The sequence below is a fragment of the Rhinopithecus roxellana genome, chromosome 4, assembly GCF_007565055.1.
Source record: "Rhinopithecus roxellana isolate Shanxi Qingling chromosome 4, ASM756505v1, whole genome shotgun sequence".
In the NCBI taxonomy this organism is placed as follows: domain Eukaryota; kingdom Metazoa; phylum Chordata; class Mammalia; order Primates; family Cercopithecidae; genus Rhinopithecus; species Rhinopithecus roxellana.
The window spans coordinates 64,245,264-64,263,339 of record NC_044552.1 but is presented as its reverse complement, the minus strand read 5'-3'; the positions used below and the strand labels follow the sequence as shown (position 1 = coordinate 64,263,339).

Below are 18,076 nucleotides of genomic sequence, written 5' to 3'. Positions count from 1 at the left end.
TAAGCTTGGAGTCCTATGAAGTCAAAGACTAGGACTATTTTGTATATACTATGTGCCTGGGACACAGCAGGTACTCACTAAATATAAAACTAGTATATAAAGCAATCAATCAAAGACAGAGAGACCCTAGAGTCCAAATCTCCCCTATCATTGTTTGAAGTCAGCAACCATGGAACAAAGGAACGGCTGCTTTCTTTTTGACCACAAAGGCAAAGCGGATAGGCTCTGAGTGAGGCAGAGCTGGGTTGGAATCCCAACTGTTATTAACTAGCCAAATGATGTGAAGCAATTTACTTTGGCCTCTCCAAATCTCAATTTCCTCATCTGTAAAATGCAGATGTGAAAAGTGCCTACCTCATAGCGTTGTAGTGGGGATATAACGAGGCAATGCATCATTAAGTACTCAGCACAGTCTGTAGCACTTGGCCAGGGTTTAATAAATATTAGCTATTATGATCATGGCTGGTCTGAGTGTAAGGGTATTTATAACTAATTGATCACAACTCATTATAGATTTCTTTGCTCTTCCTTCACTCCCACTGCTTCACTTGACTAGCCTTCAAAAACAGATTTTTAGAAATCTTAGCTATTATGATTATAGGAAGATGAAGATAAGCCCTCTACAAAAGACAAGCTAGAAATAGTATAAAGTCTCATGTGTAAGAAGAAAGAACCACGTAACATACAGCACACTCCTACTTTTATAAGAAGAAAAGGAATGAATAGTGGGCAATGGGGAAAGGTAACAAAAGCACAACTCAAAAAAGCGTATTGTAGATATTCAGCCAACTCATTTACGAACCATTTTAGCATGCTAACAATGGATTAAGCAATTAAATTTCTCTAAACTCAGAAACTCAGAAATCCACAACTTTGAGGTTACTTCATACATCTTCTTGTTCTAACTTGAAGCCTGTCAAAGAAAGCCAGACCTTGAGTATTTCTGTTAATAATTCCTGCCCATGCAAGTAAGTAACCGCCACAATGAGTTCCGGTCATGCTCCTAGAAACTGCTTATATTCCATATTTGAGGAGATAAATGCTTAAACTCAAATACATTTTTAATTTGGTTACAACTTCAATCAATTCCAGCTGTTAGATGAGGCCAAAAAACTTACAATTAAGTACTAATCATAACTATTTTTAAATAGTGATAATTTTACATTGGACATTTAAATTTGTCTTTGAAATTTTAACGTGGTAAATTGCACTCATGACGTGGGTTTGTTCTTAGCATAATAATAATTTCCATATCAAATAATACCAAGTCCCAATTTTTTAGACTGTCATAGCAACCACTACCTGATATTTAAGTTGTAGAGAAGTTGATTCATCTGATAAAATTACTACATTATTAGAAACTTACTTTAAATTTATAAAAAAGCAAATGACAGAAACAGTATTTCTTCTCTACACTACCACTTCCAAAATAGTAACACAATCATTGTTGAACAACATCAAGAAAAACATAACTTAAGGAAATTTCATATTTACTGAAGCTAAATAAAACAGAACAATGGCACCACTCATTTCTTCTGTTGATAACTTAATCACGCAGTTTACATAAGCACATTTTGTTGCTGAGCAAAAGTCACTCAAGTTTTCCCACTTCAATGCCTTTACCATCCCAACTTGTATATACAGACAACATAGAAATAGAAGTCATCCATCATGAGCATAATCCTTACTAATAAGAAAAGACAGTCATATATCCTGGGGTTAGATATTTTAGAAGATTCTCAAGACAGATGTGATCAGAAAGACACTTCAAATTCTTTGGCAACTTTGAAGAAACAGAATATTAAAAATATTCTTTTTCAGACCAGGCACAGTGGCTCATGCCTGTAATCCCAGCACTTTGGGAGGCCGAGGCAGGCACATCGCTTGAGTCCAGGAATTTGAGACCAGCCTCAGGAACATAGGGAGACCCTGTCTCTACAAAAAATAAAATTAGCCAGGCATGGTGGCTCATACCTGTAGTCCCAGCTACTCAGGAGGCTGAGGTGGGAGGATCACTTGAGCCCAGGAGGTAGAGGCTGCAATGAGCCGAGATCATGCCACTGGACTCCAGCTTGGGCAACAGACTGAAATCCTGTCTCAAAAAGCTTTAAAAAATTCAAAAATCATTCTCTTTCAATAACATATACCTGAGATTTGTTTTAAAAGTCTCCAGAGGCAAAAAAAAAAAAAAAAAAAAAAAAAAAAGAAAGAAAGAAAACACCACCACCACCACCACCACCATGGGGAAGATATTTAGTATTAGTAAAATGTTGAAAATGGTTGCAGCTGGGAAGGACAGGTACACAGGGTTCGATATATTATTCTGTTTTTTATATATGTTTGAAAATATCCATGTTAAAAAGTTAAATAATATTCTCTCCATCAAAATATTCTTTCCACCTAAGCTTAAATTTAGATTTGCCACAATCTCAACCTAGAAACCATTAAAATACCACAAAATGTTTTCACCTCTCTAAAGGTACAACTCTGTCACTGACACCTCTCTAAGAAGTTTTCTGCAGCAGGGCCCAATCCCTCAGCCCCTCAGCATCTCCTCTCACAAACTGGAGGGAACCCCAAGTCTAACCGCAACACTAGCAGGTACTGCCTTCAGCAGGAGTTTCCCTCCAAAGCACCAACATCCTATGTAAAATGACAAAGCTTTGTTAGCTCATCACCCCTTAGATGGACTCATATATAACATCTGAGAGAATCTAATTAAGTAATTAAACTAACATGAGATGAACTTTTTAAACTCCTCCATAAGACTTTATGAATAAAGTCATAGGATCAGCCACCACACACAAAATAAAAAAGTTCCATTTAACATCAGACTCTGAATATTATGAAAACAGACTCTAAGAGATTATCTAAATATAAGGGGGAATTACAATGTTCAGAAATACAATCTAAAAGCCTTTGATCTTTAAAATTCAAATTACCCTAATTACCCTATTTTTAACTTTTGACAAAGAAATATTCCAATTAACCTAAGACAAAATGGTCATCAGAACTTTTGAACAATATATAAAACACAGAAGTAATGCTGCATGAAAATTAAGTAATCTGAACAATGAAAAGACACTTTCATTTCCAGACATTTTAATAAAAATAAACAGTAATACTTACCAGCACTTTGTTTTCAACTTTGTCTCCCTTAACTTCCAACTTTACTTTCTTCTTCACTGAAATTTTTATCTTTCTGCCAATAACATCCTTTATGCTTTCTGAAAAAAAGGAACAGTTTCATTACGTTATTAGTAAGAAAAACAAAAGCATTGGGGAGGAGTAAGCATTTGGAGGAGTATATTTGGTTGTTTTTACTGTTGTTGTTTGCCTTTTTTTTTTTTTTTTTTTGAGACAGAGTCTCACTCTGTCACCCAGGCTGGAGTGCAATGGTGAGATCTTGGCTCACTGCAACCTCTGCCTCCTGGGTTCAAGTGATTCTCCTGTCTCAGCTTCCCAAATAGCTGGGACTACAGGCGCGCACCACCATGTCCGGCTAATTTTTGTATTTAGTACAGACGGGGTTTCACCACGTTGGTCAGGCTGGTCTTGAACTCCTGATCTCAAGTGATCCGCCTGCCTTGGCCTCCCAAAGTGCTGTGATTACAGGCATGAGCAACCGTGCCTGACTGTTTGTCTTTTTTTTACCTGTTTTGACAAGTTGGATGGTTATCACCCATCAGGTATTTAATAAATACCTACTTTGTACCTCGTACTGTATATTGATATGCTGAGGCAAACATAAAAGCATGACATAATACCAGCCCATGCAAGGCATGACATAATCTTGTTTGGAAAATAAGGTATTAGAAAAAAAAAAAAAAGCAAACAGTGAAGTCGGACAGTATGATGAAACACTACATTGCATGCAGAACACAACAGGAATTCAAAAACTCCCTCTGCCTTGGCTGGTTACCTCCGGGGCCCAGCAGCCTCTGGGTTCACCATAGTGTCATACAAATATTAGCACTCTCTATGAGTAAGTCTTGACATGATGGTCGGGGAATACAGCAAAACGAAACAGAACTGGGCCGGGCACGTTGGCTCACGTTTGTAATCCCAGCACTTTGGGAGGCTGAGGAAGGTGGATCGCTTGAGGCCAGGAGTTCGAGACTAGCCTAGCCAACATGGAGAAACCCCGCCTCTACTAAAAAACAAAAAAATAATTAATCAGGTGTGGTGGTGCGTGCCTGTAATCCCAGCTACTCCAGAGGCTGAAGCATGAGAATTGTTTGAACCCGGGAGGTGGAGGTTGCAGTGAGCTGAGATGATGCCACTGCATTCCAGCCTAAGTGACAGGGTGAGACTCTGTCTCAAAAAAATAAAAATAAACCAGAACTATACCAAATGATTTAGCCAAAGAAAGGCACTCTCAGCCATCTGTCCTTCCAAATTCATCACAGCACAATACCCCCAAGAAGTGGTCAAAGGCAACAGAAGGAGAAATCTGGAGACTTGACATTTCAGATGGTGGTGAAAAAGTCTTCCTAGGGCTCCTATGAGCACCTCAAAATGAACATGTCTGAAATCAAACTCATTATCTCCTACTCTGGACACTAATCATGCTGGAAACTGCTTATCTCCAACTCCTTTCAGACAGCAAGTCAGTCTCCTAAAATCTACCTCCTCCACAGTTCCTGACCACCTAGGCATGACTGCAGTAAGGGTCTCAGAATCTCTCACCAAGACTAAGTCCATGACCTCTAACCCATCAGCCCACTGTCACCTCCATGACCACATTGACTCTTCCAAAACTGCGAGACTCTTCATGTCTCTCCCAGTCTATGAGTTGCAGTCATTTTTGAATAAACCCAAAACTCATAGCATGCCATTCAAGGTCTTTCACTTTTTTTTTCAGTGTGACTTCTCAGCACATACCTAAAGATCCAATTATCCCTAATATCTTCATCTTTTACACCCCTAGGATTGTGTATCTATTATTCTTTTTCCTGGAATGCCCTTTCCCTATTGTCCTCCTGGTTATATTCGACTTATCCTCCAAAATACAGTACCCTCTCGATGCTCCCACACCTCTGTATTCTGTATTATAATCATTTTGGTCTATTCACATATTCAACAAATAAATATACATAGGAGTACCTCTTGTGTGCTACTAGGTGCTAGACAGAGATGGTCCTTGCATTTCACAGGAGTTTGCAATCCAGTGGAGGTCACGGACAGATGTCATAAATCAAATTCACACACAATGCATAGGATCATGGATTCGGAAGCACGCAAAGGTTTCAGGGAGGAGGGCATCCCTGAGCTGAACCTTGAAGGCATAGGAAATAAGACCCCTGGTTTCCAAAGTAGAATGTACAATACAATCCATTGAGATGAAAGAAGAAAATAGAATTTTCACTTCTACTTACGATGTGTGTTTCAGTTTGTGTTTTAGATTATACACACTAAATGGAGTATGTAGTTTAACAAATATATGTTTATTAAAGGATAATCAAAATTTTCTTCTTGGAAACACCACCATGAAAGTTTAGAGCTGCTGAGATAAAGAAGAGTGAAAACGGGGAGAAAAAGACAGTGTACGCATAAAGAACAGCATGGAAACCTGAGAAAACATAGCCTGTTCAAGGAACAGCAAGGAGGTGGAATGTTTGGGACGAGGGAATATGTGGAAGAGCTCACTGCGCTTTGAGTTCTTCACACAGCTCCTATCTTATCAGAACTCGAAACAAGCACAGGCCACTTCTCCCTCCCCTAGAAGAATTGTGGGAAATGGGCATCTGAAATTGACTTAAGAACGTACACACCTGGAAAGAGACTGGAAAATCATATACCCAAAGATTTAAAATAACTACCTCTACGTGGTAATAGGAGTGATATATATTCTTCTTATTCTTCTCTGCATTTAAATTTTTTCTACAAAAAGTCTGTAACACTTTTTTTTTTTTTTTTTTTGAGACGGAGTTTCGCTCTTACTGCCCAGCCTGGAGTGCAATGGCGCAATCCCGGCTCACCGCAACCTCCGCCTCCCGGGTTCAAGAGATTCTCCTGCCTCAGCCTCCCTAGTAGCTGGGATTACAGGCATACGCCACCATGCCCAGCTAATTTTTGTATTTTTAGGAGAGACGAGGTTTCTTCATGTTGGTCAGGCTGGTCTCGAACTCCCGACCTCAGGTGATCCACCCGCCTTGGCCTCCCCAAGTGCTGGGATTACAGGCGTGAGCCACTGCGCCCAGCCAAGTCTGTAACACCTTTTAAATATCTTGAGGGAATCTTAAGGGAAAACACAGAGGTTTTCACGTGGACGGTCGCCATTTTGAATTGATCAGAGCAGAACTCTGGTGAGCACTTGAATTTAGAGGAAAACAGGTGCAGGAATTTATTCTATCCCAGCCTAACTTGACCACTGAAAGGTCCAGAAAAATCGTATCAGGCATAATATGTCACTCTGTTGAAAGATATATGATAGGCAATACTTAATAAAAACAAAAATTCCATTTCAAGATAAAGGTCAAATTCAACTTTTAAAATATACAAACTATTACTTTTGAGAACCATGAATAGAAACCCAGACACCTTATTTCCACTATATCCTTCACTCTTTCTCTTGGGTCTAAGTAATTACCTATACTTTCCCTTTCCAGACTCAAGGACAACTCCTTATATAAATTAAAAATCTGCCGCCCACTTTAGCCATCCTTATCCCCTGACCAGCCAGGCAAGTCCTGCCCTAAACTCATTCTCAGGACCTCTGGAGGCATCTTCAGAGCCTCTGGCGTTTGCTTGGGGTGTTGGAAAGGTCGCAGCCTCCCAGAACCGGATGGGTCACTCACTCCAGCAAAAGATGCAGACTCCACAGGGTCGGGGAGAGAGAAGAGGGCCTGCTGGAATCATGTAAGAGGTGTGTGCGTTGTGTGTGTGTGTGTGTGTGTGTGTGCGCGCGCGCGCGCGTCTGTGAATAACTTCATACTGTAAATTCTGGTAAAAGTTCAGGTTTGTCTGTAATTCAGCAGAAGTAGAGGCTTCCATACAAACCTAGCAACAGCCTCTCTACATCAAGTTTTACCTGCTGAGTTAACAGTCACCAATCGAAGGGCATACACAAATTCCTCCAAAGTATTATTAGCTAAAGGGAACAACAGAGGGGCAAATTCCACACACGGAGATGAATGGGTGCTTAGAACTTCCGCTGGTTGACAGCACCGATTAAACATCATTTTGTGAGCTGTAGGCTGTGTAGTGTGCCAAGAATGGTACAGTAGGGAATATAGGTCACTAGGGCTCAAAACACATCTGCACAGAGACGCACATACCTTGTTACAATACAACATGCTACCCACATATACATGCTTAAACGCTAGGTTTTCAGAACACTCTCCCATCCTATTTCAGCTCTGCCATTTTAACCCTCCAGATAATTAAGTTAAACCCCAAGACTTAACCAGCCCTGCCCCCACCACCACCAAAAAGAAACCTCAAGGTACTCAAACAATGGGTCACCTTGCACAGGGTAACACACACAGGTTCCCTAAGAGATCCCCGGTAGGGAGAATCGGTAGGTTAATCATTATTAAAATAAGGCTTTTATCATTAACCCTCTATTTCCTGTCCCGAGTCTGCGTCAGCCCTGTAACCCTTTCGCTCCCAGCTGACTACACTAAGCCACGCCTTGCCAGGCCCAGTCATTTTACCAGACTAGCGCCCACTCCCCGAAGTCTGCGTGTCAGAAGATCACCTCCCGTGGGGCATTTTCAGGAAGGCGCCTGACACGTGCCGGAGATGACCTACTGTGCGCTCTCCACCTGTCCTTCCGATAGGCTTTCCCGGACTTTCCCGAGTTTGGGGCAGTGGGCTGGGCGCCGTAAAGGGCTCCCCTCGCTTGCAGAACTCCCAAGTCTAAGATGGCCCGCCCCCTTCTTCCACCAACCTGGAACCCTGCGTCTGGGCAGGAGGAGGTTCCCAGGGCTCACAGTCGAGAGCCCCCCTCCCACCAACCTCCCGAGGACTCCCGATTCCTCCCCGATGCCTTCCCTCTCTGCACTTGGCTCTAGAGGCGGTCGAACGGGAACAAACTTCCCAGCGCCCCCAGTGACCCTGCCCAACACCACTCTGCCCTAAGGGGCGCCGAGACTTCTTGGGACCCACGGGAAGGCGTGGAGGGAAGAAAGGTGGAGGTGAGGAGTACGCAGAGGAAGATGGAAAACCAACAACCGCGCGAATCTTACCTATCAACTCCCTGGGAACATCAGAGCTCTCCTCGGTCATGGTTGCCCTGTAGGTGCGGGGGTTATTGCAGGTCCAACTCTGATTTATGGCCCCCTGCCCTTCCCCGAACACCTTTAATTTTTTTAGCGAGGCAGATGCAGCTTGCAAATGGGAGTGGGCAAGAAAAGCGGGGCGGAGATACAATTTTGCCGCGCGCCCCCCGCCCCACCAAAAAAAAAAAAAAAAAAGAGTTGCAATGCGAGGCGGATTTGCTGCTGCTGCTACATGACGCCTCCTCGCAGTTCCCGGCGGCGGAATAAGGAGCGGACAGGATTACGAGCCAGCGCGGCTCGCCGGGCGGCTGTGGCGCCTGCTCCTCCTCCCGGCTCGCTGGTCCCCGGCGGGGCTCGGGCCGGCGTAGATCCCGCCCAGTCTCCGCGCCGCACCTACAGCCCTAGGTGAAAGCGGAAGGCGTGGGAGAGGGCGGGGAGAGCGGCGCGGGGCGGGGGGAGTAGGTTTTCCTAGCGCTCCTGCCGGGCTCCGGCTGGGCGGGGGCAGCTCCGGCCCTCCTCCTTCTCCTTCTTCTCTTCCTCGTGCTTTTCCTCCTCACCTCGCGAGAGCCGGCCTCCGCACCGGTGCCAGGCCGGCCTCTGGTGCCCGGGCGCTGGGTCCCCAGCGTGGGGCTCACCCCCAGGAGAGACGCTGCGCGGTGCTGCGGTGGCGGCAGCGGGCACCGCGCCCCTCCTCGCAGCCTCCCTCCCAAACCGCAAAAGCCCTGCGTCTGGAGAGGGGGCGAGTGAACGCGCAAGAGAGCCCGGGAGCCATCTGCTGGCTGCGAGGGAGGAGAGCCTGCTGAGCCGGGCTTTCCGATTCCTTGTCCCCACCTCGGGGCGGGCCAAGGGACCGGACGACAGGAGACTGCAGATTTTGCAGACCCGTCTATACGGAAGCTGGTTCTTTTTGGGACCCTCTTACGCACTTTTTGTTTTTCAGCCCTCCCGGTGACATGTCATTTCATCAGCGCTATTCTTCATTTCTGGTGAGCTAGACGAAACCTGTGAATACTAATCATGCGGTGAGAAGACACTTTTTTGTGTGCGTTCAGCGGGTGCTCTGCGGCCGCACTTCGCAATCTCAGCCATTCCCGTTGAGAGCGCCTTGGAAAATGCCTTTCACTCAAAAAAGTCTCTTTTATCCTCGGGGCACATTCGGGAAGCTGAGCTTTAATCACTGGAGCCTATGTAAGCCTGCGGATAGGTCTGATCCTACCTGGGCCCAGACTCCCTATGACCTCCCTGAGCTCCATCCCCAGAGGTTCAACTTCAGGGCCAAGAATACTTTGCCTCAATCGCTACTTTTTAGCCTAGGGCTAGGAATGTCCCAGACTGTCTAATCAGGTTCTGCTTTTAAAGGACAGAAAAGGAGGAAAGGAAAGGGAATCCATACACTTGGCAATCTAATTTTAAACACTGCTGTTGACCTTGGATCCCTTAGAATAATCTTCAGCCCCACAGCCAGGCCTTACCACTAAGGATTTGCCAATCTGGCCCGATCCCACCCTCCTTAACCTCTCCCACTCTCCACTCTATTACAGCCAGACTCACTGCTTTCTCCTTCCTCGTAAGGTTATCTGATTCTTATCTATGTTTTCAAGCCCATCCCAACGGTCTACCTTCTTTGTGAATATTTTCCAGGGATTGTCAGATTACTGTGCCTCTAGAATATGCCTAGAATATCCCTATGCCTCTAGAATATATATTGCCTGAAACACACTTTTCTAAGCCCAACCATACAGTGTCTTGTTTCATTGCTTGTCTATTTGTCTGGTTTTACTATCTAACTTTTCTGCCCACCTAGACTGTAGGTGAGTTGAAAGTGGGAATTTATCTTAGACTTTTGAACTTCTTCAACAGCCTACTTCAAAGCAGGTGTTCAATAAACATTTGTTAACTGATTTTAGAACTTTGGACCTCAGGCCTCCAACCATTCATTTCAAAAGTGGGCAATTTCTTTAAGCTAGACATTTCCTTAATGCATTAAATATATTTTTCCTGCAATAAATGGAAATTAACATCTCAAACTGTCTTTCATTCAACCGGGTGTGTTAAAGAGGACTTTTCTGGCACATACCAATGAAGTTTCAGACATGCCCTGAAGTTTCCAAACCATGTGATAACTTGTGAAAATAAGAACAAAAGTTTGTCTTTTTTTTTTTTTTCCTGTGGCCTGGGTGATGGAAAGAATAAAGGGAAGGCTGTATGGCAGTTCTGTAATTCAGTACTCTTTGGCTTCTTTAAAAGGAAGCTGGGATTTCAATAAAAGAATCATTTTCACTGCAACAGGATCCTGATTGGCTCCTGCATCTCTGAAGAAGTGAATTCAAATGAATCTCCTATCACAACACTGAAAAATGACTGATTTTGGAAATCAAAGTCATTTACTTCTCGGTTGCAAAACTCAAATATATTTCAGAATAGCAAGCAGAGAACTCCAAGGAGCACTGTTCGTAAAGCTGTAAACCCAACAAGCAGTAAACATCCCCAGCACCGTAAAACCATGGTGCTAGCTTAGACAATACAGTTTGCATTTTGAGATGTGTGCTTGTTTACTGAATCTACCTACCCCTCCTACTGATACTGCTGCAAAAACAAACTTTTCTCACTCCATCCCTCCAACTTCTTCAAATTCATCCCTGTTTATATAGTCTTGAAGAAAAGAGTGATCAAACCACTACATGAAACTGATTGCATTACATATGTGATTAGCCATAGCTTCATCTAAGTAAGTATTTACATGTGGCTGTATTTAAGCCATAAAACTAGTACTGATAATCTGAAAGCTGTTAGTAGGATAAAACTTTTTCAGAGAATCCCTACTGCATTTGAATCTGTAAAATGTTAAACATTTAACATATAGTGAGTGGCAACATTATTTTGAAAAGTTATCCCTGGATTTTTATTTTTAATTCTGAGCATATATTCACATCTATATAGTACATTTTGTAACGCATTATGGTCAGAAAACACTCTGAATAAAAAAGTTTGCAGAAAATAGTGTCTCTAAAATGACCCAACATACTATCGTTAGACCTATATCATGTAATGATTAAACCCATGGAGACAAAGCAAACAAAAAAGATAAGAAGAAATCAACATTCTAACAAAAAAAAAAAATCACAAACTTACGTAGGTCAGTTTCTGATCTTCTCTACTACATTCAGAACTGGTTTTAAAATGGAAACATATTCAGAAATGTGGGACCCACCGGCATTTTACTCCCCAAGTAATGATTTTAAGGTTACCTCCCACCCCCAGTAACCACTGGGGAAGAGGCCTTCTTAAGAAAGTGTGTTTTTCAACTTGGTTAATAAAGATCTTTCAGGAGAGTATGCAATGTGAACTAAGTTTGCAAACACCTTTAAGAAAACTTAGTTTATCTCTGACTAGAAGACAGTGGAAGGTAAATGGCTATTAAACAGTACTCCTTTAAAGTATTGACAAATGAAATTATATGAGACCTGAGATTTGCTTGAAAATAGCCCATGGGGATGTTGGGGGGTGGAGAGGATTGAGTAGTGATATAGACGAAATCAGAGTGACCGTCTGTTGATTTTTGTTGCAGCTGGGTATGAGATCCATGGGAATTCATTGCTTTCACTTTTGTATGTGTTTGCAATGTTTCATAACAATAATAAAACAGAACACATCCTTAACACATATGACTGAACAAAAAGGAGGAAAACCAACTCAGTCATTAATTCAGAACACATCTGTTTGAGTGTGCCATAATTAGAGCTCCCAGTTTTACAATGGTTTTCCAACTTCAGAACACTTGAACACTTCAATAGATAACATGTTGTCTTGATTCAAAGAAACATTTTCTCATGTTAAAGTTAATGAAATCTGAAGGCATTTTATAATTAGTATACACAGTTAAATCATGCTTCTCACACCCCATCCCCAACACAAATGCAAAATACATTATGAAATCCGTGATTCATCTGACAATAAGTGACCTGTGACAAGTGAGGAAATAAGGGTTTGACATATCGGAGCTACCCAGTGACTCCTTGGATAAAAAGTATAATTACTATATCTTTATCACAATGAGGAAATAAGTTCACATTTGTGGAGTGACTTGCCCAAAGTCACAGCCTTAAGAGTCAAAGATTGAACTCGGAATTTGAGATTTCCAGGTAAATGTTCATTTTACTGTAGTTGTTGTTGTTTTGAGACAGGGTCTTGCTCGGTTGCCCAGGCTGGAGTGCAGTGGCACACGATCTTGGCTCACTCCAACCTCCGCTTTCTGGGTTCAAGTGATTTTCTTGCCTCAGCCTCCCGAGGAGAGTAGCTGGGACTATAGGTGTGTGCCACCACGTCGGGCTAATTTTTTTTTTTTTTTTTTTTTTTTTTTTTTTTGAGACAGAGTCTCACTCTGTCTCCCTGGCTGGAGTGCAGTGGCCAGATCTCGGCTCACTGCAAGCTCCGCCTCCCGGGCTCCTGCCATTCTCCTGCCTCAGCCTCCCCAGTAGCTGGGACTACAGGCGCCGCCACCTCGCCCGGCTAGTGTTTTCTTTTTTTTTTTAGTAGAGATGGGGTTTCACCGGGTTAGCCAGGATGGTCTCGATCTCCTGACCTCGTGATCCGCCCGTCTCGACCTCCCAAAGTGCTGTAGAGACAGTGTTTCATCATGTTGGCCAGGCTGGTCTCAAACTCCTGACCTCAAATGATCCGCCAGCCGCAACCTCCCCAAGTGCTGGGATTACAGGTGTAAGCCAGGACGCCCGACCCATTTTACTATAATTTTTATGCTACTCTACAGGCTCCTAGACTAGGTTCCCTAGGAAGCATACAGGTGACCAGGGCTTGGCCCCACTCATCTACAAGGAGCTCCTTCTCTAGGAGGATGATCAAGATGAGCTTCGATCGCCCTGCAACTAGCCCAGTACCAGCCACATAGTAGGTGAGGAAAACCTCCTTTAGAAGGGTCAATTGAGCCAAGTCCTTTTATAAAATAATAAATACAAAATATGCTAGATGTCAAAATGTGTTCAGTAAGTGCTATAGAAATTTGTAGGAGGGGGAGAGAGGAAGCACTAAAATGTGGAAAGGTTCTTATATAAATTGACTCGGCAAATATGAGTTGAGCACTTACTATTTGCCAGAGGTTATAATGGTAAATTATGTAGCTGCTTCATGCAACCCTTATGGAGCAGTCTAGAGGAGAAAGAGAGCAAGACCAAGACAAAAAAAAAAAAAAAAAAAAAAAAGCAACATCTTTTATAATTTAATCTTAGAAATGACATACCATCACTTCTGTTCTAATTTACTGGTCACATGGATCAACCCAGGTCAGTGGAGGAAGGTAACACACAAGAATGTGAATACCAAGAGCTGGGGATCATTGCGGACCATCTTAGAGAATGGCTAAAGAAGACAGAGAGGGAAAAAAATGGCTAATGGCTAATGTAGAGAAAGTAAAGGATCAATGATTAGAGTAGCTGGGAATCAGGAAGGTAAGATGTCAAGTTGGGAAGTTAAGAAAAAAATATTTCAAGAAGGGAGAAAGCGTTAACAGTGTCCTGTGCTGCTACAAAGTCAAATTTGATAAGGAATAGTAATGCATTACTTGAACTTGGTAATAAAGGAGGTACTGTTTTCTATGGAAAGATGCAGTTTAGTAAAATGACAGAGAAGATAAAGTGCCATGGGTTGAAGCATGATCAGGGGATGGAAAAGATGAAGGGAAAAAGGGAATACACATGACTCTAGAATTTTGAGGGTGACAAAAAGGAGAGAAGTAGCCAAAGGCCTCCATAGAAGACTTTCTGTTAACCCTGGAAGATTTAAAACTTACATTTATTTCTGCCACTTTCCAATGAGAGGAGAAGAATAAAACATACATCAAGTCTCTAATGTAAATTGTGTCAATATTATTACTTGCTCATTACTTGTAACAAATGTACCACACTGATGCAAAACAATAATAGGGGACTCCGCCGGGGTAGGAAGCATATGGAAACTCTCCTGTGCTTTCTGCTCGATTTTTCTATAGACCTAAAACTATTCTCAAAAAAGAAGACTGCTCTTCCTCTCAATTCCATATTGAACTCAATTTGGAAAAGGCAAGTCCAGGCTCAAAATGGAGGCATATGATCCAAAGGAACCAGAGCACTTCAGAAAACTGTTTACTGGTGTTCTGAGGTTTGAAAATGCAGACGATAGTTTAAGAGAACATTTTGAGAAATGGCACATACTCACAGACTGTGTCATAATGAGAGACTCCCAAACAACACGTTCCAGAGGCTTTGGTTTTGTGACTTACTCATGCGTTGAAGAGGTGGTTACAGAGACATGTCCTCAACCACACAAGGCTGACAGGTGTGTACTGGAACCAAAGAAAGCTGTTTTTAGAGAGAATTCTATAAGGCCTGGTGCCCATCTAACTGTGAAGAAAATCTTTGTTTGTGATATCAAGGAAGATAGAGAAGAATATAATTTGAGAGAGTACTTTGAAAAGCATGGCAAGGCCGGGTGCAGTGGCTCACGTTTGTAATTCCAAATGTTTTGGGAGGCCAAAGTGGGTGGATTGCTTAAGCCCAGGAGTTTGGGACGGACCAGACTGGGCAACATAATGAAACCCCGTCTCTACAAAAATTGCAAAAATTAGCCGCGCATAGTGGCACGTGCCTGTGGTCCCGGCTACTTGGGGGGCTGAGGTGGGAGGATTACTTGAGCCTGGTAGGTAGATGGTGCAGAGCCAAGATTGCACCACTACACTCCAGCCTGGGTGACAGAGTGAGACCCTGTCTCAAAAAAAGAAAAGAAGGAAAGTGAGAAAGAGAGAGAGAGAGAGGAAAGAAAAGTATGGCACTATTTAAACCATAGATGTTATGGAAGGTAGGCAGTGGAAAAAAGAGGGGATTTGCTTTTTTTAAATTTACTTTTATTTATTATTTATTTTGAGATAGGATCTCCCTTTGTCACCGAGGCTGGAGTGCAGTGGCCTGGTCATAGCTCACTCAACCCCTTGGGCTCAAGCAATCCTCCCACCTCAGCCTCCCAAGTAGCTGGGAGCAAAGACGTGCCATTACACCCAGCTGATTTTTAAATTTTTTATAGAGATGGGGTCTCCTTATGTGGCTCAGGCTGGTCTCAAACTCCTGGGATCAAATGATCCTCCCACCCTGGCCCCTAAAGTGCTTGGGAGGCGTAAGCCACTGCACCTGGCCTTGCCATAACTTTTTAGGATCATAATACAGTTGCTAAAGTTGTAATTGTCACAGAGGAAACTTTGGAGGCGGTGGAGGTAATTTTGGTGGAAAAGGAGGCTATGGTGGTGGAGGCGCTGCCAGCAGAGGTAGTTGTGGAGGAAGTGATGGTGAATATAATGGATTTGGAAGTGATGGTGGCATCTATGGTGGTGGTCCTGGTTATAGTAGAATAGGGGGCTATGGTGGTGGTGGATCAGGATATGAACACCAAGGTGGTGGATTTGGTGGCATTGGTGGAGGATGTGATGGTTGCAATGAAGGATGAAATTTTGACAGTGGTAACTATGGTGGTGGTGGGAAGTATAATGATTTTGGAAATTATAGTGGACAACAGCAATCAAATTATGGACCCATGAAAGGAGGCTTTCTGGGTGGAAGAAGCTCGGGCAGTCCCTATGGTGATGGTTATGGATCTGGTGGTAGAAGTGGTGGATATGATAGCAGAAGGTTCTAAAACAGCAAAAAAGGGCTTCAGTTCCTAGAAGGAGATAAAGGGAGGAGTTACCAGGAAAGCAGCAGGTTACTTTGAGACAGTCGGCTCAAATGCATTAGAGGAACTGGAAAAATCTGCCATAAAAGGAACAATTATCTGTAGTTAGAAAAGTTACTGCAGCTTAAATAGGAAACCCTTCTTGTTCAGGACTGTCATAGCCACAGTTTGCAATAAGTACAGCTCTTGATTAATGCAATGTAGTGTCAGTTAGATGTACATTCCTGAGGTCTTTTATCTGTTGTAATTTTTTCTTTTTCTTTTCATTACATCAGGTGTATGACCCTGTAAATTGTGGTAGTGGTACCAGGAATAAAGAATTAAAGAGTTTTTAACTTTTCAAAAAAAAAGAAGCCTAATAATTTATACGAAAATGCATAAAGCGGCCAGGTGCGGTGGCTCACGCCTATAATCCCAGCACTTTGGGAGGCAGAGGTGGGTGGATCACGAGGTCAGGAGTGCGAGACCTGCCTGACCAAGATGGTGAAACCCTATCTCTACTAAAAATACAAAAAAAAAAAAAATTAGCCAGGCGTGGTGGTGGGCACCTGTAATCCCAGCTACTCTGGAGGCTGAGGCAGAGAACTGCTTGAACCTGGGAGGCAGAGGTTGCAGTGAGCCAACATTGCACCACTGCACTCCAGCTGGGGTGACAGAGGGAGACTCAGTCTCAAAAAAAAAAAAAAAAAAAAAAAAAAAAAAAAAAAAAAAAAAAAAAAACAATGCATAAAGCCACAAGGACAAAGAAAACAGGAGATGGTAGCGAATAAGAAAATTCAACATTTTGGAACTGAGAAAGCTAACAGAGGAATGGTAGGTGACTTAGCAGACTAGTGAAAGATAAACTCTCCAGGGAGAGAATGAATAAAAAGCAAGTTAATTTCTATAGCAGAATCCAAGAAAAATCTCAGGAACTAGATACACAAGTTATCTCTAAATGTGGAAGTACAGAATGAAGGAAGATTGGTAAAGAATGTAAAAGCTCTAGACACTCTATAGATTCCCTCCCCTACCTTACAAAGCCAGTCTACTGCACCCCCTGCACAGCTGCCTCAGATGGGAAGTTAACTCTTTGGAGAGGTTAAACCAAAAAAGACCTAGTCTTGGAACAGCAAAGGGTAAAAGTGAGAAGCCATACCATATGGAAAGGGAAACATTCCTAAATATAAACCCCTCAAAAATTCCTTCTCTGTTTAGTTATCAGAAGTCTAGCAGCAAGGCTTATAATCCCAGTCAGAGAATTGGAGAATTCCTCTCCTATGTTATTAATCATCTTTAAATGAAAAACCAGTGAGATACTGACATACGGGGACTGGCTAGTGAATAGGTCAAGTCCCCACCTGTCCCCTTCAATTGAGACCCACCATTCGACAAACCCTGCCCATTCATGTAAAGCTTCAGATCAGCCTTGTTATGCTTCACTGTAAATATAGACATCAAAGGTACACTGACATTTGAGGAAAGCCTCTACCATGAAAGCCAGAGACCAAAAAAACAAACCCCAACAAGGGACATAGAAGAGCATGGAAGTGAAAAAAAACTTCAAAAATTTGTAGTGAGAGAAATTCTGCCTATGGCTGCAATGGAATAACAAGGATTGGACATTCTCTCCCACCAAAACCCAGAAAAATATGCAGAACATAAAAAGCTCTTATTTTTTCAAACATTGGACATCAGGTAAGACAAGACTTTAATCACTAAAAGAAGTTGAAACAAACAAGGTGATCACTCTGATTGCCCCTGATTTCTTCCTGGAAATAACCACATTGTAGATGCAAAGATGGGGATCCTAAACAGAGTCTACTGAGTCAAGGAGATGTAGGGATCAGAGAGGCCAAGGGGGCTGAATGTTTCAAGGTAGAGTTCTAGGGAGGAGGGAGCTGTGCTGAAAAGAGCTCCAGAAATCTGCAGAGAGGTCTCTTTGAGTCTTTGCTGTGTACGTGGCCAGACAGGCGTAGGGTGAAACTCTGCAAGGGCAGGAAAAACCACTGGAGAGTTGTAAGGTGAACTACTTCTAGAGCTTACACAGGGCAGAGATATTTGAGTTCTGACCAGTCCAAGTGGGAAGTTCTCTGTTCTCATTCTGGGCATCTAGTGGAGACTTTGAGAAGCTGGGAACAGAAGAGAAAATAAAATCCAAA

The 18,076-nt window shown here is 42.7% G+C and overlaps 2 protein-coding genes and 1 pseudogene across 6 annotated transcripts in view; 2 read left to right on the top strand and 1 right to left on the bottom strand.

Annotated features, from left to right (window-relative positions):
* Positions 1-8,957, bottom strand: part of CARMIL1 (capping protein regulator and myosin 1 linker 1) — a 344,245-nt gene extending 335,288 nt beyond the window's left edge. For 2 of the 4 annotated variants that reach the window (XM_030929491.1, XM_030929490.1), the window contains exons 1-2: positions 8,193-8,957; positions 3,130-3,227 (exon numbers count right to left, since the gene is read on the bottom strand). In XM_030929491.1, coding sequence (XP_030785351.1) covers positions 3,130-3,227; positions 8,193-8,232 — 138 coding nt within the window. In that variant the 5' untranslated portion in view covers positions 8,233-8,957. The remainder of the gene's footprint in view (positions 1-3,129; positions 3,228-8,192) is intronic. The other 2 variants (XM_030929489.1, XM_010365105.2) reach the window with 2 other exon arrangements.
* LOC104663792 (cytidine monophosphate-N-acetylneuraminic acid hydroxylase) overlaps positions 1-18,076 on the top strand; it is a 366,736-nt gene that overhangs the window by 165,792 nt on the left and 182,868 nt on the right. The gene's annotated exons all lie outside the window — the stretch shown is intronic.
* On the top strand, positions 8,458-15,937 carry LOC115897028 (annotated as a pseudogene).